Source organism: Emydura macquarii, unplaced genomic scaffold (assembly GCF_026122565.2).
Source record: "Emydura macquarii macquarii isolate MOO-44397 ecotype Brisbane River unplaced genomic scaffold, CSIRO-AGI_Emac_v2 contig_2503, whole genome shotgun sequence".
NCBI classification, from domain to species: Eukaryota; Metazoa; Chordata; order Testudines; family Chelidae; genus Emydura; species Emydura macquarii.
The window spans coordinates 216,812-242,078 of record NW_027132640.1 but is presented as its reverse complement, the minus strand read 5'-3'; the positions used below and the strand labels follow the sequence as shown (position 1 = coordinate 242,078).

At 54.9% G+C, this 25,267-nt stretch overlaps 1 protein-coding gene across 6 annotated transcripts in view; it reads left to right on the top strand.

Moving 5' to 3' along the window:
* Positions 1–25,267, top strand: part of MTSS2 (MTSS I-BAR domain containing 2) — an 80,828-nt gene that overhangs the window by 22,450 nt on the left and 33,111 nt on the right. For all 6 annotated transcript variants that reach the window (XM_067563480.1, XM_067563482.1, XM_067563481.1 and 3 more), the window contains exon 3: positions 4,192–4,265. In XM_067563480.1, coding sequence (XP_067419581.1) covers positions 4,192–4,265 — 74 coding nt within the window. The remainder of the gene's footprint in view (positions 1–4,191; positions 4,266–25,267) is intronic.

Below are 25,267 nucleotides of genomic sequence, written 5' to 3'. Positions count from 1 at the left end.
CTGATGTCGAATACAAAAAACTCCCCTGCACGTCCTCAGGAAGCGTCACCCTTAGAAATGGATGTAAAGAAGCTATTACGGCCTGGCCAGGTTTGTTACAAACTAAAGAAATTCCATCCTTCAAAGGCGTCCGATTCCCCTTCGTTACCTTTGAATATCCCAGCTTTACCGAGTGGCATGCAAGGTGCTTCCCAGCTGGAAGACAAATAGCTTGCAGCCTGCTATGCTGCTGCCTCCGCCCTTGCTCCAGCCAGCTACCCACCATCAAGATCTTCCACTCACGTTCAGCAGCAGACAGCCAAGAAGCCACCGTCTTTGGGATCTCTGCCCACTTCTCCAGGCTGCTGGAGCCCTTTTTTTCCGATCACTTGTTGGCCTGAAAGCTGATTCCTTCGGAGATCTATCCTGAGACCCCGTATCAGCTACGCCAGCTGCATACCTAGCTAACTCCCGCACTCACAGCAAGGTGCCTGCTCCTATGATCAGCTATAACCGATCTTGATCTATTTTGGTACCCTCCTTTGCCCCCCAACTGAATGGCCACCACGTGTCTTCTGGGAGGTAGCATCTAATGCGCCATCCTGTAATGTTCTAGGGCTACTGTGTCCGTCAGACCATTTCTCAAGGGTGGTGTCCCAGGTTACCGGGAGCTCCTTAAATCAAATCAAAGGCGCTCAACAGTGAGGTGACACAGCTAATACCGGCAGGAATTTTTCAACAGTTTCTTTTTACTGGAAGATGCTGATGTGTCAAAACCAAACTTTTGCAGGCAAGTATCAGTTTTGATGAATTTCTCATCTCAAAAAAAAAAAAGGATTTCAAAATTATCTTAATGTTTTGTTTCAAGATTTTGAAAACAAAAAATTCTGGCTTTCTGGTTCAAAACAAATTTTTGTTTAGAAATGTAAGTTAATTATAGTACTAATATATATATATATATATATATATATATATATAAAAATAAAATATGCTTGAAATTGAAACAAAATGTTTTGAAATTATTGAAACAAAATGATTTTGGTTGAGCAAGACCAACATTTTATTTGGATTATTGTTTTCAAAATTTCAGTTTTCAATCCAATTTGAGATGGGAAAAATTTCTGAAACCTCATAATTTTTCATGGGCTGGGAAAGCCATAACAGCTCTAACATTTTGTCTTTGTTGCTCACGCTGGTCTGGACCAGGAATACATCCAGACTCCCAAAGGCTGGTCCCAGCATGCACGAGGCTCCAGGGGTCGAAATGGACTGAAACAAAAAAGTAGTGGTACTCTTTCCAACTCCGCCGCCCCCAAACATTTGAGATGCTGAAATGAGACCCCACCCACAATGGATTTTGCAGCTGTTCAGCATATGATCAGGCCAGTTCCTTCAGAGGGGCAGGGTTATGTAGGGTAGCCCTGACTGGTCTAGCTGGAATACTTACTCGGCTTAAGTCCTTTCACCATCCAGGGCCTTGTCTGGACTAGGAAAACACGTGTGGTGTTAGGATGTGTTAGCTAACCCATCCTAGCTAATACGTCTAGTGTGGACAAGGCAGCGCAGCCTTTAATAGTTGAGTTAAAGCTTAGAAAGCTGCCAATGCGTGGGCAAGGCAATGGTCCTTACCTACACTGCACTCTTCCAGAGGTATTAGTTGGACGGTGCTAGCTAGCATGTTCTGCCAAGTAGTCAAATGCTGGAGGCCCCTCTCAGGCATCTGAGTTAAGCTCTTCCAAGCCTCCTAACGTCTTTGTGCCTCAGTCTCCCTCATCTGTTCAATGGGAGGGATTCGGTTCAGGCTGGTGGGAGGAGGGTGAGGAAGGAGAGAAGAGGTGCTGGGAGAGGGCTGGCTGAGTGGACGTTTTCCTCAGGGGACAGATCTTGCGCATCTGCACAGTCAGGTTCTGCCATTTCAAGGACGGTGCCAGAACACGGCTTGGCCTGGCCTGACCTGTGTGGATGGGGCTTGAGCCATGTTAGAGCGGCACCGCATGCCTGTGAGCCACGGATCCTGAGGGAAGCAGGCTGCAGGGAGTCCCTAGCGCTTATCCCGAGGCAGCTAGGTCCTGGGCCCACACCCGCTTGGAATGAGCCCGTGCCGCGGAGCTATGTAAGGTTGAATTCATTCCTGTCCCGTGCAGGTGGGCCCTGCACCACGGGAGCCTGACGCTCTCCTGAGAGATCCAGCAAGCACCCTTGGGAGCAAGGATCCCATGTCTGGTGAAGGAGCAGCTCACCACGGAAGCCCAGTGAGGGATCTTTTGGCCCCTGGTTCCATTGGGTTTACACGGTCACCGCGTCCTGCCAATGGCGCACCCAGAGCGCAGGCATCTGCTTGGTGTCCGTCGGCTCTAGCAGAGCCCCTGCACCGATTCCGCTGTGTGCTCTCACCACTCCTTTTGATCCTTAGCCAGCGGGGGGATCTCAGGGGCTTTAAAAGGGAATCTCAGTCCGGCAGCCTGAGCTGCCCAGCAGGGTGTTGAGTGCGAGGCCAGGAGGGGCTTTGCCGGGGCTGGCTGAGTGAGGGCTGGAGCCCAGGATTGTTGCAGCCTGCAAGCTGCTGCCGTTGTGCGGCTCCTGGAGGCATGGGGCTAGGTGACACTCCTCCTTTTTGGGGAGCCCATGTGTGTTTTTTGGCTGTGGGTGGCACAGCACGGGACCCACCATGAAGGCTTCGGCCCATGCATGTACATGATCAGCAGGGCTTCTGCTGCTTCCCGTGGCCTTATTGGAGTTTACCTCTTCATCTGAGCCTCCCTGTTCTCCCTGGGTGTGTCCCGTGCCGAGGCGGCGGAGATCCTCAGCCACTGGGTGTGTCAGGAACCCGCAAGCCTGACCGCCCTATGTTAACGGCCGCATTTTAAACCCTTCATCTGCCAAACCACAGTCCCGCCTGCATGGGATGGCCCAGCGTTAGGAGGCTGGCCTGCTCCTGACATCACTTTCAGAGACTCCCTGGTGCCACGCTCCCTTGGCAGGCTGACCTTAGTCCTCTGCCAGCCCCGATCTCACTCCCAAATCGTCCTACTGCATGGACTATCCCTCACTGGACCCGCAGGGAAAGGGCTCCGGCTGCTGCCCCTAGAGAGAGGGTCAGACCCGCCAAGCTGTCAGCTTTGTAACCGCACGCGCTGCACTGAATCTGCCCAGCGGGAATGATGTGCAATGAACACAAACACGCTGATTAACAAAAGAGCAGGGATGAAGCGATGCCAAGCGATGGAGAGATGTCCACAAGCAAATAAAAGTGAAAACATGCGACTGAGACTCTCAGACGTGATCTAGCAAGATCGTCTTTGTTCAAGATGGTTTCTCACCCTCTCTCCACCCATCTCATTTCCAGCTTGGCCAGGGCCCATCACAGAGGTCGACTCAGTGGGATCCTTTTGTCTCCTAAGGCGAAGGCTGGAGATGGAGTCTCTCTCTCTGTCCCTTATCTCCCCAAAGGGATGCTTTTGGCTTCCAAGGCAGGAAGGCCTCCTGGACTTTTGGTCTCTCTGGGGTGTCGAAGCCTTGTTAATTCTCAGTCGCTGGAGTTCAGGAACACCCGCGCCGGTTTAGCTGGGTGGCTCTGTTTACTGCTAATAAGTAAACTGAGATAAACCCCATGCCAGTGTCTAGGCCTGAACTGTTTATCACCTTTACCGAGGCTAGGATGGCTGATCTTAAACAGGTTCTAGTCACGTCAGACAGTGGCAGTCCCTAACTTCCCACAGACCATTCACATTTGCACTTTATGATGAGACCCGGAACCAGTGTGGTGTTAGCGCTTACATGACACCAGGCAAGGCGCATTTTACAAATATCACTGCCGTCCTGGCTGAGGTGCGAATACAGGGGTGCCCGGGTCGCTCCCCGTCCCTTGACAAGCCTGGCACGCACTGCTGCATCACAACATTTGACCCAAAGGGCAGGGCTGCCCCACGGCAATAAAGGGAGCTACTGTGCTGGCTAGGGTAGGGATGAGCTACTCTCATGCTTCAGGGCACAGGCTGTTCACAGCAGAGGTCAGGAAGCCATTTCCCTCTATGTACTAAAGGATGTTGTTTCAGCTTCCTCTGAAGCATGAGACAATAGCCACTGCTGCAGGCAGGATATGGTGGTGATTGCAGTGTGTGGGTGTTGCTGTGTGTAGGGCACAGGAGCAGGTGCACTGCATTCGTCCTTCGGCCGCCCAGTGACTTACGTATCCATCTCTTTCTGCCTCAGGACCACGGTGCTGGCAGCAGTCGCCTTCCTGGATGCCTTCCAGAAAGTGGCAGACATGGCCACCAACACACGAGGTAGGACTATGGCTGGTCCCTCCCCTGGGTACCCAGTTAGAGCTCAGGGGACAGAGTTACTGAGCACTGAGGCTATTGGGGAAGTGACGGGGGAGTCCAGATTCAGTGAGGAGAGAAAAAGAGAGAGGAGATCAGCTGGAAAGGAGGTGACAAGTGGCGAGAGGAAGAGGGCAGACAGATGTGGGGAGATGGGGTTGGGAGGATTGCGGTGAAGAGGAGGACTGGAGGGGAAGGAGGCAAAGACGGGGCTGAAAGAAGAGAAGTCAGAGGTAGGTGTTGTGTCCGAGCCGCACCCGTGTGGCATGTAACTGGGTGAACTTTGGCAATGAGGGTTGTACAGAACTGGCTGCTCCCGAAGTCTGACACACCTGGGCTTCTGTGAACCATGGGCTGTCCCAGGCCCAGCAGGTTCCAGGCGCGGAGGCGCTCCTTTCCGAGAGCTGGAGAGCGAGATCTTTCACCATTTTCCCCATAGGAATCTAGGGCCAGATTTTCAGAGGTGCAGAGCCCCACATCTCCAGCTGATGACCGTGGGAGCTGTGGGAGCTCAGCACCTCTGAGACACTGGCCCTCGACTGCATAGACCACACTACCTGTGACGGGTGGGTTTGGGGCCATCCAAATGAGCCATTGAAGCATTTTCTAGCACTGGTTAGCGGGACCCATTGCTGATGTCCACCTTCAGCGGCACCTCAATTTCCTAGTGTCCACAGCGCTCGATTAGCTCGGTTTGGGTGAAGACCAGCTACTGGGCAATGGGTTTTTGTTGGTCCCTAGAACGATCACTTAGAACTAATGTCACGGGACAAATATAATGCAGTGAACAGGGCAGGGGGACAAACTGGATCGCAGTGGGTTTTAAGTGAGTTTCTTTCTCTGTGTTGCTCTTTCTAGTTGCACATCTAGAGTGGGTCACTGAGGTCAGGAGGGAGCTTCAAACACCTGATCCATATTTCATGCTAATGGCTGTTAAAGGGGGAGGTGGAAGGAACAACAGCAGAGGATTGTCAGAGAGCCAGACCTGCCCGTTTAGAGCTGGGGAGCCAGGACTGTTCCTGACTGATGTGCTGCATGGCTCTGGGACTGTGCACTTCAGTTTCCCATCTGTGAAATGGGGGCGAAGGTGCCTGCCTGCAACATGGATTTGTTCATGTCTGCGAGGTGCTTTGGGATCCTCGGCCAGGAGAGGTGGGGGCTGGGCAGAGCCATGGCAAGGGAATTGCCAGATAATGAGGGGAGAGCGGCCGGAAGGGCAACGCCCTTCTGAGGAGGTGTTTACAGCAGCCCCGTTCTCTTGTCGCCCTCACCTGGGCACCCAGGGCAACCTTAAGAAGCCAAGAGAGGAAGCCAGTGTCGGGATCTCGCTGGGCAGGGGGTTAGCTAGGAGCTAGGCTCAGCTTGCCTTGACACCCCGGCCCCATCCTGGAAGGCTCCTTCCCCTTTAGATGCCCTGCACCAAGCCTGGCCTCTCTGCATTGCTAACGATGCTTGAGCTGCACTTAGGCCAGTGAAGATGTTTGTGCCTCTATGACCCCCGCTCCTCCCCCCCTGCCCCGGCTGCAGCACAGGTTCGCCTGCGAAGGGGCCTGCAGGGAAGCCAGGGACAGATGTGCCGTGTGATCGCAGGGGACGCAGGGAATAGAGAAGCCAGCCGAGCAAGGCTGTGATTTAGAAAGGAGGCCAGATGTCGCTGAGGATGGGGGGGGGAGACTGAGTGAGCCCAGGGTTTTCTCCCCAATTGCTTGGGTGCATGGGCTCATTGGTGCCTGGGGAAAGAGGGTCAATTTGGTTTTGGACCAGGAGGGGAGAGGACATCGCTAGTCTGTGACACCCCAGTACAGTATTTACCTCTGTATCTTCACACCCCACAGGTTTCCTGCTCACCGTGCCTCTGCCCGGGGGTGCTGTCCCTTTAAATACCCCTGAGGGGCAGTCGCTGGAAACCCTGGCAGGCTGTGGGGAAAGGACACATGCTGCAGTAAACTCCTTGCCACCCCTGCCTGATTGGGCCTGGCAGAATGCATTATGGGTTAATATTTGCATATGCAAATTAGAACAGGTACCTTTTCCCGTCCGCGGGGGAGTAGCTGGCTACAGCGCTACCTCCTTGCTTTGGCCTTGTCAGATCTGCTTGGCTTTGGGCCGTGTCTGACGTTGCCCAGCCCCACGACACGGATATCCGCAGTGTGGCCAGCAAACCCAGATTTCATAGCGATAATACAAGTGGGGATTAGCCTACAATGTGTCCAGCGCTCTGCCCAGCTCAGGCACTGCGATTTAGGGTGACCTCAGGAGAACAGGGCAGGACTAAGACCCTGGGTGCAGTGAACTGAGGACTGGGATTGCCAGAGCAGTTAAAAATCCTGGCTTGTAACCTGTCTGCTTAGCGTAGATGGGCTCATGTTGTGCTCCCTCTGGCTTTAGACACGGCTCTTGCCTGCCTAGGGCCAGTAGCCAGGGCTGGCTCTCTCCTGCATGATGGGGAAGCCAGGCGGGGCTGTGGTTCCCAGATGTGACGGGGCTCATGGCAGAGGCATGACAGAGGCAAAATGATGCAGTTCTGGGCCCTGCGCCCGTCTGCACTGGCCCAGCTGAAGGGAAGCATGTCGGCCTTGCCCCAGTGTAGACAGGTAGCAAGGGGCAGTTTCTCTTCCTAGAGCACTGGATTCCTGTCAGGCAGGGCTGACGGGCAGCATGGCTAGGCTGCACTGGCAGCTGGTGCCAACGGGGTGGTTTTCCGCTTCCTCTCAAGCATAGCGGGCCCATTGTGCCCAGGCTGTCAGAGCACAGCCGCTTCTCTGACGGACGGAGACCATAGGGGACAGGAGAGAGCGCTTCCCAGGGCCAATGTGTTTCGGACACATTCAGACTGCACAAGACACTGCTAATGTCAGGTCCGGGGTGCTTCTAAGAAGGCAAGAAAATCCAAGCCAAGCTCACTTGTGAGCCTCCGCTGTGAAACCGGTTCACTAGCTGGTTCATGCGAGTGTCACTGCGTCTACACACACAACTGCAAAAAGAAACGGAAATGGGTTTGTGCCTCCCCGGGAACGAAGCCTGGGTATCGGCCATGAAGAGGAGCAGAACCTGAGTGTTGGTGGAAGCTGTAAAGGGTTTGTGCGGCACCTTGGAGAGGAGAGAACCATGCACTGGATCACTGGGCCGACTTGTAACGGATTCTGCCTTTGCCAGTCCCTCTGCAGCGATGGAGATGATAAGGTCTCAGGAGCAGAAAAGAAGAGCCCCATCCGAGGCCAGAAGCTGGAGGCACCAGCCCGTCACTCGCACCAGCAGCATGCAAAATAGAGACAAAGGTCCGGCATTCCCCTCTTCGCACATGGAGTCCCTCTCGCCACACGCCAGGCTTCCCTCCTCCCCTTTCTGCCTCGCAAGAGAGCAATGGATGTGTCTTCTGTTAGCCCCCGAGCGTCTCACTGCAGCGCTTGAGAGAAGTGCCAGCGTGGGAACCGTAAGTAGCCTGTGATGGGGGCACATCCCACCCTGCCCCTGCAAGAGCTGAACCAGGCCAGGTGGGCCGAATCAGGCCTGGGAGGAAAGCCCTAATTCGGGAAGCTCACCTGTGTGGGAACAGGCTCCTGTAAAGGTGGGAAATCGGAAGCAGCAAGGCAGGCTTCAGTCATCCCCCTCAGGTGGTCAGGGACTTTGATACACAGCCCCAGAAGGGGAAGTCACACAGTGAGCTGGCTGGAGGGCCGAGTCACACAGAGGACGCTGCAGTTCCCGGAGCAAGAGGGGCCACAGAGAGAGGAAGAGGCAGAAGGGCCCTGGCTGTGCAGCGCTACTCCCTAGAGCAGCCATGAGGAGGCACTGTCCTGCGGTGAGTAGAGCCCCCATCACCTGATGGGCTCAGCATCCGCCATGGCAGACGGAGCTCCCCTGCCCCAGAGGAGAGGATGCAGGCTGCAGGGCTGTTCAGGCCTCTCTTTTGCCTGGCATGGGACAGCTGGGACGCTGGCCACCGGCCACACAACAGTCAGGATGGTGATAAGGTGTGGTCCCGCCTGGCCTGGCACTGAGCCGCACCTTGAGGGGAAAGGCTGCGTAGCCCCAGGTCCAACTCCATGAGCCCCCCCCAGAACACCCCATCCTACGTGTGACCCCTCCATGGAGACAAGGTGAGCCAGGCCCCCCCACTGGGCGGCCGGCACTGACCGGGGAGGGTCGGGATGGTGGAGTTGCTGTCCCGCCTGCCCATCTGCCATCCCGCTCTGCCTCCCTCCCAGCCGGTGGGCATGCAGAGCATCCCACCTGCAGAGCAGGACGCAGGGTACAGCCCAGGAGGTTTGAGCTCCATGGGAGCTGCTGAAATGCTCAGCGTTGCCAAGCAGATGGGCCTAGCTCCTCTCCCTTCCCTCCCTGTCTCCTGGGCCAGCTTCCTCTTGCCTCCACTGGGAACGGCCACTTCCTTGGCTCTCTCTGCTGAAGCGACTGTCTCTCCCTCTCTTCTCCCGCGCTGGCGGGGCCGTGGGCTGCTCCTGTTTATACTGGTGGCTCAGTGAGGTGGGCTCTGGCTTCCCAGGTTTTCGCACACAGGGGCAGGATGGCGCTGCCTCCTGGCTGCTCTGTGCAATCCAGCCGTGCTGGGGGGACCCGGCACATCATGGGACTGGGGGGTCTGGATTGGGGAGAACCAGGGTTTGCCTTTGGAGGATTGGGGATCTGGCTCGGGGCTGCTGTGGTGGGCGGGAGATGCTGGGCGCATGGCCGAGGCGCTGCTATTACTGAATTAACACTCTCCTGCCCCTTTTCTCCAGCCGGGCCACGCGTGGGGTTGCACGGGATGCTGAACGGAGAGTCTGGTGAGGGGTCAGTTGGAGGGTCTGGGTTTGGCTTCCCAGGGGAGCATGGTCTGTCGTGCAGGAGCTTGGACTGGATGATCATAATGGTCCCATAATCATCCCTGGCTGGTCCCTATAAGGCAGTCGCTGTAATTGTGATTGTCCTCATGAGCTTGGTGCCTCCTGAGGAACGTCTGCAGGACCCAGCCTTCTCGCCCCAGGACCTGAAATGCTGGGAGGAGACCGGCCCTCACCTCCGTCTCCCCCAGACAGTAGAACACCTGCGAAAAGCATAACCCCCATCTTCCACTGCAGCCATTCAGCCTGGCAACGTGAGGATGGGGATCCCTGGGCATTTCTGGGGTTCCCGGCTCCTGCCTTGGCAGCTCAGGACCCCATTTTCCACTGCTCAGCTTCTACACGGCAGCTGGTCCCAGCCTGTTTTCCAGACTTGCGGTAGCCAGGCCATCTGGAGCTGTGCCGGGAGGAGGGGCGGGAGGCAGCTTTAGATGGAATCGGATTTGTCTGCAGACACACTAGCCCACTGCACTGTGAGGGATTAGAGCCGTTAACCACTCAGCTCCTCGCGGCGGCACGAGCCTGGCCCTCTCCGAGCCTGCCGTGTCTTGGTGTGCCCTGTAGGGTGCCAGCTGCTCCCCACCCCACAGACTGAGTCTGGACGTAAGAAGCAGCAGGGCAGATTCTGGGAGCCAGTGCGAAGGCCTGGCCCTAGCTCAGACCTGCCACTTGGCGCTGTGCGGGGACAGAGGCAGCCCATAAATCATTTCCCCCCATCTCTCAGCCAGGCAGTGGGCTGCCCTGAACCGGCGTGCCTACTGGGGAGCCCCCAGCACCACCCCAGAGAGAGGCAATGAGTGCAGGCCCTGGAGATGGGGTGGGTGGGGGCAGAGCTGCTCTGGAGAGGGTGCAGCAATGGGGCCGGGATGCTGAGCTGGAGCAGGAGGTCCCAGAGACGAGCATGAAGGGCCTATGCCCGGCAGAGCTGGCTTTGGAGGGAGTGGGGCAGTCATACCCTGGGTCCTCTAGGACCCTGGTGTGAAAATGGCAACTGGCCGGGCACGGGGCAGATGAGGACGAGTGGGGGGGGGGGCCATGCAAGGCGGGGTCACATAGTGCCTGGTCACAGCCCCTGGAGCCAATGGCTGAGAAGTGAGCTCTGTCGCTGAGGGGGTGGGCATTGTGATACCCCCATCTGATTGGCTGCCTTCCCCACTGCCCCGCCTCCTGGGGAAGGGCAGCCAATCAGGGTTGCTGCAGGGGGCAGTCTGAGCTCTCTCTGGCCCCCCACCCACTCCCAGGAGCTGACACCATTCTCACAGGAGGGGAGGGGGCAGCTCCGCACCCCCATTCTCCCTTCCCCTGCAGCACCTGGAGTGGGAGGGAGGGGAGCTCATTGCAGCCCCTGGCCCAGGAGTTGGGGGAAGGGTGCAGGAGGAGAAGCAGTGAGGGGGGCAAAGGTGGTGGGGAGTTGGGGGGCAGGCTTGATTTGGGTGACCTGCTGGAGTGGGGAGAGGCAGATGGGGGGCGATGACATAACCCCCCCCACTCTGGAGACCACTGTAAGCATGTGGAGAGGGATGCCAGGAGGAAAGGCCTTGGCAGGGCCGGTTGTCATCTTGCTGAACTCCGCTGGTGGGGGGCACAAATGGCCAGGAGCTGACTGAATGCCCCCGCCCTCTCTCTGCAGCAGCCATTGGCCCCTCCTGGGCTGGGGGTTGCAGCCCGGGGCCAGCCAGGCACGGTGGTGGAGGCGTTTCCACATTCACCGTTTCAGCAAGGCCCTGAATCTGCGGTCCGGGGAGCATATACTGTACTCTGATCCCCCGGGCTCAGGCTCCAGATTCACTGGTAACAGAGCAGGGCCTGGCCCTGGTGCGTGATGTCCTAGCACTGGCAGGAGCCTTCCCAGGGCAGGGAGGGGACGCAGGGTGGCTGGGAAGGGCTGAGCAGGGCGTGGGGGTGCGAGCAGGGCGCAGGGCACGGGGCTGCCAGCCTTTGTCATCAATTCCTGGGGGTGGGGGGCGCTAGCCCTGCTGCAGGCAGGCCTCCAGTGTCTTACCCCCGCCCGGCTACACGTGCCACCTCTGCTGCTGCCTGGGCCCGCGAGTTGGTGCCAGGAGGGCGCTAGCATGAGACAAGCTCAGAGGGTGGCAGCCTGGCATACAGCAGACAAGGTTTGAGAGGCAGGAGCGGGGCTCGTACGTCCCTTAGCTACATGGAGAGGCACTGGGGCTGGATTCTTTTCCCTGCTTTTCCCCTGGGGTGAGCGACTGCCCAAGGTGCAGGGCAATGGAGAGCGGGGCCTGGAAAGATGAAGCCACCCCCCACTGGGGCAAGAGCTAGTCCCCCCTCCAGCAAATGGCCCATGCCCCCAGCCGCTGAGGTTATGCGGGCCCCATCCTGCTAGTATTCTGTCCCATTGAAATCACTGGGGCAGGGTGTGGGGATGATCTGGAGGGCTGGGCATTGGATCATCGAACCATGACAGATTAATGGCAGGACCTGACTCCTTTGCCTACTCCTGGGATTCCTCCCCATTGCTCCGGCCCCTGGAGATGGGATGAGGGGCGCCGACAGGGAAAGCGCCGGTGATCTGGGCATGGAGAAGTTAGTACCATGCTGGGAGCGCAATGGATTTAGCTGCTTATCATGGGCGTAGCGTGGCCACAGCCTGCGTGTGACGCTGGAAGAGCAGGAGCAGGAGTCCACGGATATACTTACACCCCCACGGTGCTGGACCCACAGTCCTGGAGGGCAGTGGCCTGCTGGGCTGACCCACGGGCAGCTCGGAGATGGAAGAGCCTGGCCTTGATTTCCCTGCTCCCCTTTGCTGGCAGGTGTAGAGATGTTCTGCAGTGACTCAGCACCTGGCACCCCAGGCCTCGCTGTCACCACAGGGGGAATCTGAAAAATGTATGATTCAGCATTGCACAAGAGCAGCTAGCAGCTTACAGTCTCCAACTCCCACTGGTGGGAGCGCGTGGCATCCCCCTGCAGCCATCTGCCCGGCCAGCGTGGCATTGGGGGGCTCTGTTAGTAGGCTCCAGCTAGAAGGATGTGGCTAGTGGAACAGACCTTAAGCAGGAGAAGGGACCGCTGCCGAGAAGAAAGAACGAATGGGCTCGGGTGTCGGTGCCCTTCGTGGACTCGCTGCCACCCTCAGTCCTCCGATGCCCACGCTGCGAGCCCCGACTGCCCAGGAAATGGGTTTGACGCGCAGATCCACACTGCAGAAGCCCATGTGGCAGAGCACGGAGGGTTTGGGCTGGATGCGATCCCACCACCGGACGGGTGACTTGTCCCTAGAGCTGCTGCCCGAGGAGCGGACACACAATCCAGCCCTGGACTTTTCTGTTATGGTCTCAGGGGAGGGAAGGTAGCTCAAGATCTGCAGTATGTCAGTCAAGGAGGCTCCCTGGGACCTGGGGTGGAGTTTGGAGCCCGCAATCCCGACCCCCAGAATGGACAATTGATTCAAGCCCTGGAAAAAGAGGAGGAAACCTGCACTGGATTTCCCTGCCCACCAGGAATGGAGTTTGGAGTCAATAACCCCCACGCCCAGCCACCCAGGAGCCTGTGACATGCATAACCAGCTTTTTTCTCAGAGCTTCCAGCCGCTGCAGGAAGGCAGCGACAGCTGCCCCAGCTGAGCCTCTGAAGGCAGTTGCATGCCTTGCTCTGACCCCGCCATCCCAACCTTGATCTTCCTTCCCAGAGCTCCAGGGGCCCAGGATCTGAAGTGGGAGATTCCCGCCGCTGTCCCAGCTGGACCCAAGGTGGGAGAGGGACACGGATGGGGCCTTGCATAGGGGCACCTAGCTGGGTAGGCCACATTCCTGATGATGAATGGAAAAGGGGGTGCTACCACTTGTATTTACTCTGCAAAGGCTGGGCCTTTTCATGGGCCTACAGAAACCCAGTTGGGACGCAGCACCCAGCCAGATGGGGGTGGGGGGAGGTGAGTCTGCATATCAGCAACTCCTACTCAAACCAGGTGTTTTCATTGCACCCGTTTCTGTCTGCCTTGCCAGGTGCCTGGAATCCACTCCCTAGGCCTCCAGCTCCCCTCCGCTTCCAAGGGACTCTGCTTTACCTTGCCGGAAGTTGTAGCATTTGCTTCTGTGATAGGCCCATTGTGACCCGTCCGTGCCTAGGGTAGCCCGACGTTAAGGACAGCCAAGAGCTGCAAGGGAGTGATGCCAAGGTCAGGGCAGGCTGCAAACGGAGAGCAGATTCTCCCAGCACTGAAGCCAGACTTCCCAACCAGCCACAAACTGCACTTCTGAATCCCCACAGAAGCCAGTCCACGAATGGCCACAGCCCCCTTTACTGCATTTCAGCTCCAGGCTCCCAAATCAGCACTGGGTCCAGTAAAGAGACCAGTTACTTAAACTCTGTGCTCTTTACTAAAAAGGTTCCCTCTGACACCAAGGGGTCAGCCACAGCACCAGATCAATATAAGTTTGGATCTTACCTAAAACATCACACTGCCAGCCAATCCTTTAGTAACTAAACTAAAGATTTATAGTAAAAAGAAATAAACCATGAGAGAAATGTTAAAAGATTAGAGCAATCAGATGCATACAGATGATTAAAAGTCCATATACATCAGGTTTCTGGAAGAAATGTGGAGTTGCAGGCTTGTATAGTTCCCTCTGGTACACATCCAGTAGCTGGATGAGTCTAAGTCCTTCAGTTCAGTTGCAAGATGAATTGATCCAGAGGTAGGTGTGTGTCTGCAGCTGGACAGGAACATAGACGAAATGGATTCTATGGTTTGATCTTATATATACCCTCTGTCCCTGGCCATGCGGCCTGGGGAAAGTCACAAGAACTAAAATGGAGTCCAGAGTCACATGGGCCAATCCTGGTGACTCTTCAGATATGCCTGAGGTCCAGAGTCACATGGGCCAATCCTGATAACTCTTCAGGTATGCCTGGGGTTTCTTCCTGGCCCCTTGCCTCTGTGAGTGTCTTAATGGGCCATTAAGCAGGCTATTGTCTTGCCACCTCTCTGTCTGGGGTGTGTCCCAGCCAGCCCAAATTGACATACAGAAATATCAAATACATCCATAACTTCCATTTCACATATAATACATGAACATAAGTATTATCTTACTCAGCACGATATATCCCTTCTAACAGTACCTGACATGATATATCTTACACGAATCATTATGATTCTGACATACTGATGTCACACAATATACTAAATGCCCCCCCACTCAAGCCAGCCCACATGACACCCATAAGGCAGGCAGGGTCCGACACCCAAGAGGGAGCGGCTGTCCAGGAAGGCAGAGGGTCCAGGTGGGGACAGAGACGTGGCTGTCATCACAATTTTGAGCAGAGCGTTGGAGAAATGCCAATCATCTCCCATCAGTCGATGTGTCCTGTGCAGAGCAGACACGAAGCCCATAAACGGGTCTTGTACAAAACAGACACGTTCTTCCCCAGACTGCTGAATGCTGGGGATTGGCCTAATTTCCCCAGTGTGGTGTCACCGCGCAGAGCAGGCAGGTACTCAAACCACTCAGATGGGCTGCTGCTGGGCGCCCGGGGGTACAGCTCCACTTCATGCAGCTGCGTGCGTGTGCCCTCCGATGGATTTGCGCCCTGGCAGAGGCCCCATCCATCACTTCCGCTCCCCCGAATGCATTGCATGGGGAGCTCTGCCAGGGTTCCGAACATTTGCCAAGAGTGCCCTGGCTGGCCATGCCTGGAGCGTGGAAGCCTGACCCTGGCGCTGCCATTGAGTCTGTAATTCCCAACGACCATCTCCCTGTTGTCGCACCAAGAATCCAGGGCACAAAGCGTCACAGGGCTTTCAGCAGGGTGTCCCTTTCCATGAATGCACTGGCACAGCTCTGATCCTGCCCCGTCGAGGGCAGCGGTCCAAATACCTCAGCCCATTGGTCACCTTTGCGGGGAGAGCTTGGACAGAGTTGGTGGTCAAAGCTGGGAGCCAAGCCAGCTACGCGGCAGGACCACCCCCTCCTCCCATGCCTCCTGGCACAGCCGCCTGAGGGGCATCATCTCAGCAGCGTGCCGGTTCTCCCCAGGCAGGGCCAGGATTTCTTGGGAAGCTTTGTTAATCAAAGCAGGGGCCCAGGAGGAAGAAGTTGAACTGCCGACGTTAAGGACGGCCAAGAGCTGCAAGGGAGTGAAGCAGATCCCTGGCCCTTCCTGAATCGCCCCTCAGCACGTCTCACCGGGAAGCGAAGCTGCTCTTGGGCAGATGGCTTGGGCCCTCCTGGCAGACATGCGCATGCTCCCCACATCTCCCATCTCAAGGAAGGGTCAACACTTCATCGGCGGAAGGTAGATCAGGGCGCAATGCAACATATTGCCCCAGTTCCCAGCATCTTAAGGCTGCGTCTTCCAGATCTTTGATTCCTGAGTTGCTTGATTCCCGCAGTTCTAAAGTCCACCGCTCCCTGCAAGGCAGACCTGCTCCTCTAAAGGTCTTCGCACTGGTATCACTTTCTCATTTGCCCTGGCACCTGCAGTCTCAGCAGAGATGCCAGGCACTGTACGAACAGAGCACAGTCCCCAGCCCTGACGCATTCACAGTACAGAGGGTGGGGCAGTGGCTGTATTGTTATCCCCCTTTTACAAACTGAGGCTCAAAGAAATTCAGGACCAGATTTTCACCCACAGAGGTGCCCACTGCTGAGCCCAGCTCTACAGGCATCTAGATAAGGGTCAGAGGGGCTCAGCCCCCCCAAGTAGGTTCCTAAGGGACCAGAATTTCAAATGATCTTGGCACCAGTGTGAAAATATGGCTTCCCCAATTTGTTTCAGGGGCAGAGACAGCCACAGAGATTAGCTTCCCCTGATTTCAGTCAGAGGTAGGCACCTAAAACCTTTGTAAATCCCACCCAATGTGATCAACTCTCAACATTGTATCATGCGCCAGCATCACAGTATTGACTGTCCTTAAAGCCTCAGCTTTTGGAGTCAGGGGAGTATGTGAGAACCTCAGCTGTTGTCTTTTTTTTAAAAAAAAAGAAAATTTCTAGCCCTCATGGTTGCAGACAAAAGCTTGGAAACATGCTTTCAGTTCACCCTGCAGCACTCAAAACCGAGAAGGCAAAGAAAAACAAACCCCAAAAGTGTGAGGTTTATTTTTTTAAGCCAATTGTGTGATTTGGAAGGGATGGAAGTGACATGAATTTTTGAACGCTTGAGGTTGGCAATACTGCATGCTCTGTGTGTGCACGGGCGTGTGCAAACTAAGGGCTATTTGGCTGGGGGTTGACATGCACCGTTTTCAAGTCATCTTCTCCATTTCTTTTGCACTCAGATTTCAGGCAAACTGCTTTCGTTTCCCTGAGGGAGATGCAGGGGGTGAGAGGGGTGGTAAATAACCAGGGAGTGACCACTGCAGGCTGATGGAAGCATTTAAAGCTGGTAGCTCACTGGTGTAGTAACCCAGGGCACAGTTGCTCTGCAGCGCCACCCCATGGGACGTTGTAACCTGCCCCTGACAGCCAGACTTTTATTGTAATCCTGCCGCCATAACATGGCCAAGGGCCTCCTCAAGTTATCCAGGGGCTTGGCCTGTTTTGGGAAACAGCCTTCATCCAGCTGCTCCCAGCATTCCACATGGAAGTGGAATCTGTGTTGGGGTATCATTAACCCAATTAACCTTGGCCCACAGCCCCAGGCCAGCACATCTCCTGCATCCCAAGGGAGGGCAGGGAAGGGTCAGCAAACTGCAAATTAATTTTGCATGGCTCTGTGGAGCAAGGAGAATGAAGTGACCTAGGGATTTAATCTGCATTGCTGGAAAGAGGCAGAGTCCTTTCTCCCTTCCTGATCTCGCTGTGTGCCTTGCCCAGGGTTGCCACCCATCCTGCCTGGATTTTTTTTCCATAGCCGTGTCTTGATTTACGATGGCTGCACCCTGCTTCCCACAAGCTCCGGCTCGGGTTTGACAGATGCAGTTTCCTCACAGTGTGCCAGCACAGGGTGGTGGTGATGCGTCAGGCTGTAACGGTGTGCGGTGAAAAGGCAAAAACAGTGGCGTTGTGGTACAAACGTTAGTCCCGTAGGCCAAATACAGGACAAAAGGGAGGGCCACGCATGTGTCCCCACAGGCCTGGAACCAAAGCTCTGCGTGCTCTGTAACAAACAGGGCCTAAACACATGGTCCCTGGCGTCTGCGGCGTTCAGCTGCGTGGAGCGGAAATTCTGCCGCTGCAGGAGTGAGCAGGGGAAAGGGGGCTATTTAGGGGTGAGTGAGGAACACGATCAGTACAGGAGCCCCTCGGTTAGTGAGTCCACCCACCGGGGGCTGTGGAAGATAATGTGGGAGAAACGTGTGTGCCGGCTACTTCTGCTAAAATAATCAGTGGGGGCTAGCTGTCGCTGGGAGTTGCATCAGCCCATTGCAGCAGTGTCTGAGCGCCCCATGGGCTCTAATGTTTTTAGCCTCACTCCACCCTGGGGACTTCGATTGTCCCGACGGTGCACTGAGGCACCAGCGCGCCCTGGGTTGCACAGGGAATCTGGGCCAGAACAAATGACTGGAACCTGCAGGGCACATCTACGCTGCAAAAAATGCAATGGGCAATAAAAGCCCCGGCTGCGAGTCTCAGAGCCCGGGTCAGCAGATGGACCCTCGCGTTAGGGAGCTTAAACAGCAGCCTCGATGTTCCTGCACGGCTGAAGCTTGGGCGTTGAAGCCCAGTAGGGACAGGCGGTTCCGGGCATACAACTCTGTGTGTGGGCGTGCATGCGTGTGAGCAAGCCAGCCAGCGTGGATTAGGATTCAGAGAGTTCCTAAGGCCGGCCCTGGAGCCATTGTGCATCTGCTTTGTCCACGCAGTGGCCTCCCCTCTGTCCCCTCTACAGCTGTGGGCTGAGGGGTGCTGGAACCAGGGTTGCTGGGGGGGTGGCAGCCCCTGGCTTGCAGTAATAGCTTCCATCACAGACAGGGATACTGGTTTGTTCAGTGGCCATCAGCCCCCCAGCTGAGGGCCCAGTGCCCCAGCACGGGTGGATGGAAGCTCTGAAGGCGACAGCAAGAGATTTTCTGGAGTAGGAAACAACCTAAAGCCGGACCCGGGGGAGCGGCCAGGTCTGGGGGAGGCTCCCTTTCAGTCCCAGCAGTACAGGTGATTGGACACTAATAGTCCAGTTACCAGAGTAAACCCCGTCAACCTCCGCCCCGCCGCTGGGAGGGCAGGAAGTAGAGCTGCTGGAGCTGGAGGATTCCTGTTCTCTGCTTTGCCCTGGGCCCCCTTGCTCAGGGGATGCACTTCTGATTCGATTCTTTCACAGAGTGAGGAAGCAGCAATGCACCCCTTAGCAGGGCAGACTTCAAAGTCTTTATTGACTTTACAAGCTAAGGGGAGATAGGATTGCTCTCTATAAATACATCACAGGGATAAATACCAGGGAGGGAGAGGAATTATTTAAGTTCAGCACCAATGTGGACACCAGAACTAATGGATATAAACTGGCCATCAGGGAGTTTAGACTTGAAATTAGACGCAGGTTTCTAGCCATCAGAGGAGTGAAGTGCTGCAATAGCCTTCCAAGGGGAGCAGTGGAGGCAAAAAAACCTAGCTGGCTTCAAAACTGAGCTTGATAAATTTACGGAGGGGATGGTATGATGGGACAGCCTCGTTTGGCAATTGACTGATCTTTGACTAGTGGTAGATATGCCAATGGCCTGTGATGGGACGTTTGATGGGGTGGGTTCTGAGTTATTCCAGAGATTCTTTCTTGGATGTCTGGCTGGTGAGTCTTGCCACATGCTCAGGGTTTAACTGATCGCCATATTTGGGGTCAGGAAGGAGTTTTCCCCCAGGGCAGATTGGCAGAAGCTCTGTGGGTTTTTCACCTTTGCCTGTAGCATGGGGTGCGGCTCACTTGCTGGTGGATTCTCTGTACCTTGAAGTCTTTAAACTATGATTTGAGGACTTCAATAACTCAAGCATAGGTCAGGGGTTGTTACAACCTAGTGACAGATGATGTGGAGAAAGCTGAGGCACTCAGTGCTTTTTTTGCCTCTATCTTCACAGACAAGGTCAGCTCCCAGATTACTGCACTGAGCAGCACAGAATGGGGAGGAGGTGAACATCCCTCAGTGCTGAAGGAACAGGTTCAGGACTATTTAGACAGGCCAGACATACACAAGTCCATGGGGCCAGAAGCAATGCATCCGTGGATGCTGAGGGAGTTGACTGATGTGATTTCAGAGCCATTGGCTATTATCTTTGAAAACTTGTGACGATCGGGGGAGGTCCCGGATGCTTGGGAAGAGGCAAAGATAGTGCCTGTCTTCAGAAAAGGGAAGAAAGAGGATTCAGGGAACTACAGACAGGTCAGCCTCACCTCAATCCCTGGAAAAATCATGGAGCAGATCTTCAAATAATCCATTTTAAGCCACTTGGAGGAGAGGAAGGTGATCAGGCACAGTCAACATGGATTCACCAAGGACAAGTCATGCCTGACCAACCTGATTGCCTTCTATGAAGAGGTGACTGGCTCTGTGGATGTGGGGAAAGCGGTGGACGTGATATACCTGACTTTAGCAAAGCTTTTGATACAGTGTCCCATAGTATTCTTATCAGCCAGTTAAAAAAGTATGGTTGGATGAATGGACTATAAAATGGATAGAGAGCTGGCTAGATCATCAGGCACAACGGGTAGTGATCAATGGTTTCATGTCTGGCTGGCAGCCGGTCACAAGCGGAGTGCCCCAGCGGTCGGTCGTGGAGTCGGCTTTGTTCAACATCTTCATTAATGATCTGGAGGATGGGGTAGATTGCACCCTCAGCAAATTTGCAGATGACACTAAGCTAGGGAAAGTGGTAGATACCGTGGAAGGTAGGGATAGGATACAGAGTGACCTAGACAAATTGGAGGATTGGGCCAAAAGAAATCTGATGAGGTTCAACAAAGACAAGGGCAAAGTCCTCCACTTAGGATGGAAGAATCCCATGCACAGCTACAGACTGGGGACTGACGGGCTAGGCAGCAGTTCTGCAGAAAAGGGCCTGGGGGTTACAGTGGATAAGAATCTGGATATGAGTCAGCAGTGTGCTCTGGTTGCCAAGAAGGCTAATAGTCCATTGAGCTGCATTAGGAGGGGCATTGCCAGCAGATCAAAGGAAGTGATTATTCCCCTGTATTTGGCATTGGTGAGGTCGCATTTAGAGTATTGTGTCCGGTTTTGGGCCCCCCACTACAACAAGGATGTGGAGAAGTTGGCGAGAGTCCAGCGGAAGGCAACAAAAATGATTAGGGGGCCGGAGCACAGGACTTATGAGGAGAGGCTGAAGGAACTAGAAGAACTGCAGAGGAGAAGAATGAGGGGGGATTTGATAGCAGCCTTTAACTACCTGAAAGGGGTTTCAGAGAGGATGGAGCTAGGCTGTTCTCAGTGGTGGCAGATGACAGAACAAGAAACAATGGTCTCAAGTTGCAGTAGGGGAGGTCTAGGTTGGATATCAGGAAAACGTTTTTCACTAGGAGGGTGGTGAAGCACTGGAATGGGTTACCTAGGGAGGTGGGGGAATCTCCGTCCTTAAAGGTTTTTAAGCTGCGGCTTGACAAAGCCCTGTCTGGGATTATTTAGTTGAGGTTAGTCCTGCTTTGAGCAGGGGGTTGGACTAGATACCTCCTGAGGTCTCTTCCAACTCTAATCTTCATTGATTCTACAGGAGTGGGTGGATGAGGTTCTGTGGGCTGCGTTGTGCAGGAGGTCAGACTAGATGATAATGGTCCTTTCTGACCTTATAGTCTATGAGGACAACCTATACAGGCACGGCAGTGTCCCAACAGTCCCTGGTACTGGTCAGAAGCACAGTGTACAATGATTTTTAAACAGTAGTGTTCAGTTTAATGTTACTGATCTTAAAGTGCGCAGTTTAAATGATTCCCCTGTTGTTTCTTAGGCAGCCCTCAGCAGAGGTGGATTTCGGCAGAGGTGGATTTGCTGCTGCTGCTGGGGTCTTGTTGTTTAGTTGGTTTAGTTTATTTTCCTCCCACATGCAGGTGTCTGCTCGTGCAGAAGGGAAGGATACCGGCCCCGTGTCGCTCACAGCCACAGGCAGGAAGGCCACTATCGTGGCTATCGCTGGAAAGCCCCTGGTAGTGCTTGTCCCACCTCCCCTATACATATGGGGGGACTCTCACTACACTCAAGGGCCACATACTAGCTGGGCTGGCCCGGGGCTGCTGCGGCCCACACCCTGTCACTTCCCAGCTCCTACGTGGCCCAGGGAGGAGCTGCTGCAGCAAGCGGGCTCCAGCTGCTACGCGCACACGCTGATGGGCATACCCAGGCGGCCTGCTGGAGCTGGGGTCTGCAAGATCCTTGCGGCTGATCCCGCTTGAGGTGGAGGGAGGAGAGCAGTGTGCAGGGAAGGGGCGGGGCCTCGAGGGAAGGGGCAGGGCCTCGAGGGAATGGGTGGGCCTGAAGGGGGCTGGTTTTCACAATTCAGAAAGCTGACAAGCCTAGTTGAGACCTGGCACATGGGGACTCAGTGCCACATGCTGCAGTTCGGCCTGGCCGCCCTTCCCTCACGCCAAAGGGCTGGCTGGGCCAAACCTGTCTGGGGATGTGACCCCCCCCCCAGGCCAGGTGGCAATGTCTGGAGCAAGCACAACCCCCCGGGTATTGGAGCCAAGCCGCCCCCATGGGGTGAGCATGGGGCAGCCAGCCTTGCTCTCCAGCTGGCCCCCCAGCCTGCCCTCGGTGGGAATTGTTTTGGAAGGGTGAGCGGGGGCTTTGCCCCAGCTCCCAAAAAGTGCTGTGTGGCCCTGCTTGTGTGCTCGGGCACGTCCTGAACACATCCGGGGCAGGCCGGAGCATTCTCCCTTCAGGAAATGATGGCATTTTGGTGGCCTGCCTCCAAACGTTACCATCTGTTCTCCAGTAGCAGCGAGAGGCCCCACATCCTGTCCAAACACCTAGCAAGAGACAGGCCCTGCCCCAAAGAGTGAACAAGCTAGCTAGGCAAAGCAGACATGGCAGGAGAAACTGAGGCACAGGGAGGGCAAGTGACTTGCCCAGAGTCACCGAGTAGGCCAGTCACAGAGCCAAGACTAAAACCCACTAAACCCTGCTGTCTCCTGCATTATGGGATGTATCCTCCCTCCCTCTCAGTGCGGTAAAGACGTATGATCACCCGCATTCTACTGAGGCACGGGGCGGGGGGGCTGACCTTCTGGATACCACCCAGGAAGCCTGTCGCTGGGCTAGGAAGTATAGTCAAATCTCTGGCGTCACAAGCCAATGCCTTCCAGGACCGGCCGGTAGTCAGTGTTAATTCCAGAGGCGATTCATGTGAATCCCACTGTGTAAAAATCCCACTTTCAGCAATTCAGCATGACAATGACCCACCAGTGTGAAGAGGCCATAAAACAAGCGAACTGGTCTCCTAGGCTCTTGTTTCAGGTGAGGTATTTCCAGTAGAGCTAGAGAAGTAGGAAACACATCAAGGGGCTAAACGCCCAGGAGGGAGAAGAGCTGCTTAAGCTAAAGGACAATGTGGACACAAGAAAACATGGGGATAAACTGGCCAGGAATAAATTTGGACTGGAAAATAGAAGGTTTGTAACCATCAGAGGAGTGAGATGCTGCACAGCCTCCCAGTCAGAGTAGGGGGGCAAACAATCCAGCATATGTGAAGATGGAGCTTGATAAAGGTATGAAGGTGATGATCTGATGGGTTGCATGCGATAGCAGGGCCTGGCTGGGGCTGAGAGAATGGGAGGGCAAGAGATAATAACGAAATTGTACCGCGTTCGCGCTTGAAACGGAAACGGTGGGTTAGCCTGGTGCATGCAATGGAGGATCAGGGCCTGTGCTTGTCAAATCAAAGTCCTGCTAACTGGAGCAGGAATCTCCGATATCTTCGGATGCACATTTCAGTAAGAAAACGTATTTAAAAACTCTTGCGGGGGTCGTCTCCCCAGCTCCCCCTGGTGGTCATGCCTGTGCCTAGACGTCTGGGGGATTAGATCAGTGTTTGCATCTGTCACTGGCTGGTTTTAATGCCTACTGTATGTAGCCAGAGGAACATGAGACCTGGTCTCCTCGGGATGTTTCAGTTCCCGGGGGGGGGTGAAAAATACGATAAGCCTTTTTTCCCTCTTCCCTGGTTCGTGGTGTTCTCCTCACCCCTGCAGTCAATGTGCTCCTTCCTGCAGCCAGTCTGCCTGCGACCCCTCCATCCTGCGTTGGCCCATTGACCCGAAAGACAGCCAGGGATCGTGGCTGTGCTGAGCTATGGAAACTATCCCCCGTGCATGATGGATGCCAGCCACCATTCTTAGGGCTGGGGGGAAGAAGAGGGGGAAGGGGCATCTGCATCGGCAGCATCTGGGCTGGATCAGAAATAAGGAGCCGGATGAAAAGACTCTCAGAGGGGGAGGGGGACGCAGAAACAATACTGACTCCATAAATGTGTATAGTTCTTGGCTTGGCACTTGTGTCTGAAATACGTAACTACACATCAAACGTATTTAAACCAGTGCAGATCTGCCCAGCGTGCTTGATATTTATAGCGCATGCTGTGATGCTTTGCAGGGCATTTTATATGTACTTTATCACACTGCACGTGAGGCCTTAAAACCTGAGCTCCTGTCTGCTTGGTGAGGATTTCTGTAAAGGAGGGCTTTGCCCAAGCATGCTTGGCCAATCCTTGCCCTTATTCCCCCGCTGTTGTGCATTGTTCCACCTGGATGGCTGCTGTCCTCCTCCCCAGAGGTGACTGCATTTCAGTGGTGCTGTGTGTATGTTAAAAAGCACTTCTGCTGAAAGATGCTATGCAAATGAAGGGCCTGATCTAAATTGCCACGGAGTCAAGGCAAAGGATCACACTGACACCCAGGGGGGATGAACAGGCCCCTCAGATGGCTGCAGGAGTATGTTACTTTAGTGCTTTGTAACTCTCATGAGGGTCAGGAACAGGTATGCTCTTTATTATCCCCTCGTATTTGTTGTGCATGCACGGGGCCCCCTGCACTCAGCACCGACCAGCCTTTTGATCTCCGCCAATGGGGTATTGAACCCTGGAACCCCTGCAGCAGCTGGGCCTGCGTTCCAAAGCACAGGCTTTTCTTCACTGCTGGCTGGCAATGGAGTCACCCAACCCTCGCCATCTTGCTCCTTGTGTCGGTCGCTAGTTTCAGTGCCAGTTGCCAACATGCTGCAGGGTCGAGTATTGACAGCACACAACTGTGCTGGGGGAGTTATCGGGAAATCTGGACATGTTGGTAGCCAGAGCATTTGGTATCCAGAAAGGGTCAGCGGTCACTTTGCGCTTTGGATACCACGGAGATGCTGGAAGCTTTTGGTCCTTGGGGGAATATGATGCATCTCTGAGATTTTTTGGGGAAGGCCAGAACCTGAAATTCCTAGCCCACTGCCTCAGCAACCCTTGACAACCCTCAGCCCACACTCAGGATTGGCTACTGCCTCTGAAAACGAGGGCTAAGTGCACTAGCTAGCTATGTTTGCAAACTGACCGGGTTAAAACAATGAACCATACTGACATGTTTCAGTGACAACTGCCTTTAAGCTCATGGGAGCAGTTCATTCTTCTCTCTGCGCTCTTGGTTCAGGCTGTCTGCAGACTCAGGAAGACAATGCTGCATTGATTATGTTTGATTCAGGGGGTGAAGGTTTGCTTAGCAACCATTAGGGCTGCAGCCTTTTTTTAAAACTGAGAGCTGAGATTCTGTGGCCATGAGTTGGATGTGCACAGCACGGCCCTGGGTGTGCATGGTGCTGTGTGTGACTGCCTGAAAAAGGTGAGGGTCCTCGTGTGGGCCCTGATCTTGCAACAGCCACATGTGAGCTCAGCTTTTCACATGTGACTTGGTCCCACTGAAATCACCAAGACTGCTCCCTTGAGGAAAGTCGCACCGGTGTTTGCTCACTATCCCACCTGACCCCATTTAAGTCAATGACTCAGCTGTCATCAGCGTCAGCTTGCTACTGGCTGGGTTATCACTCTTCATAGATGCCAGGGAACCAAGATGCACCAAATCACCATCCGCAGGAAGTGTGCTGAGCTTCAGGACAGCATCAGCACCTGTCTACGGGGGCTCTGGGACTAGGGTCTCGGGACCTCCTCACCCTCCATGAGAAGCCAACTTTGTGGGAATCTGATTTACTGATGGCCATTTCTGGGGCACCAATCACTGCAGAATCCA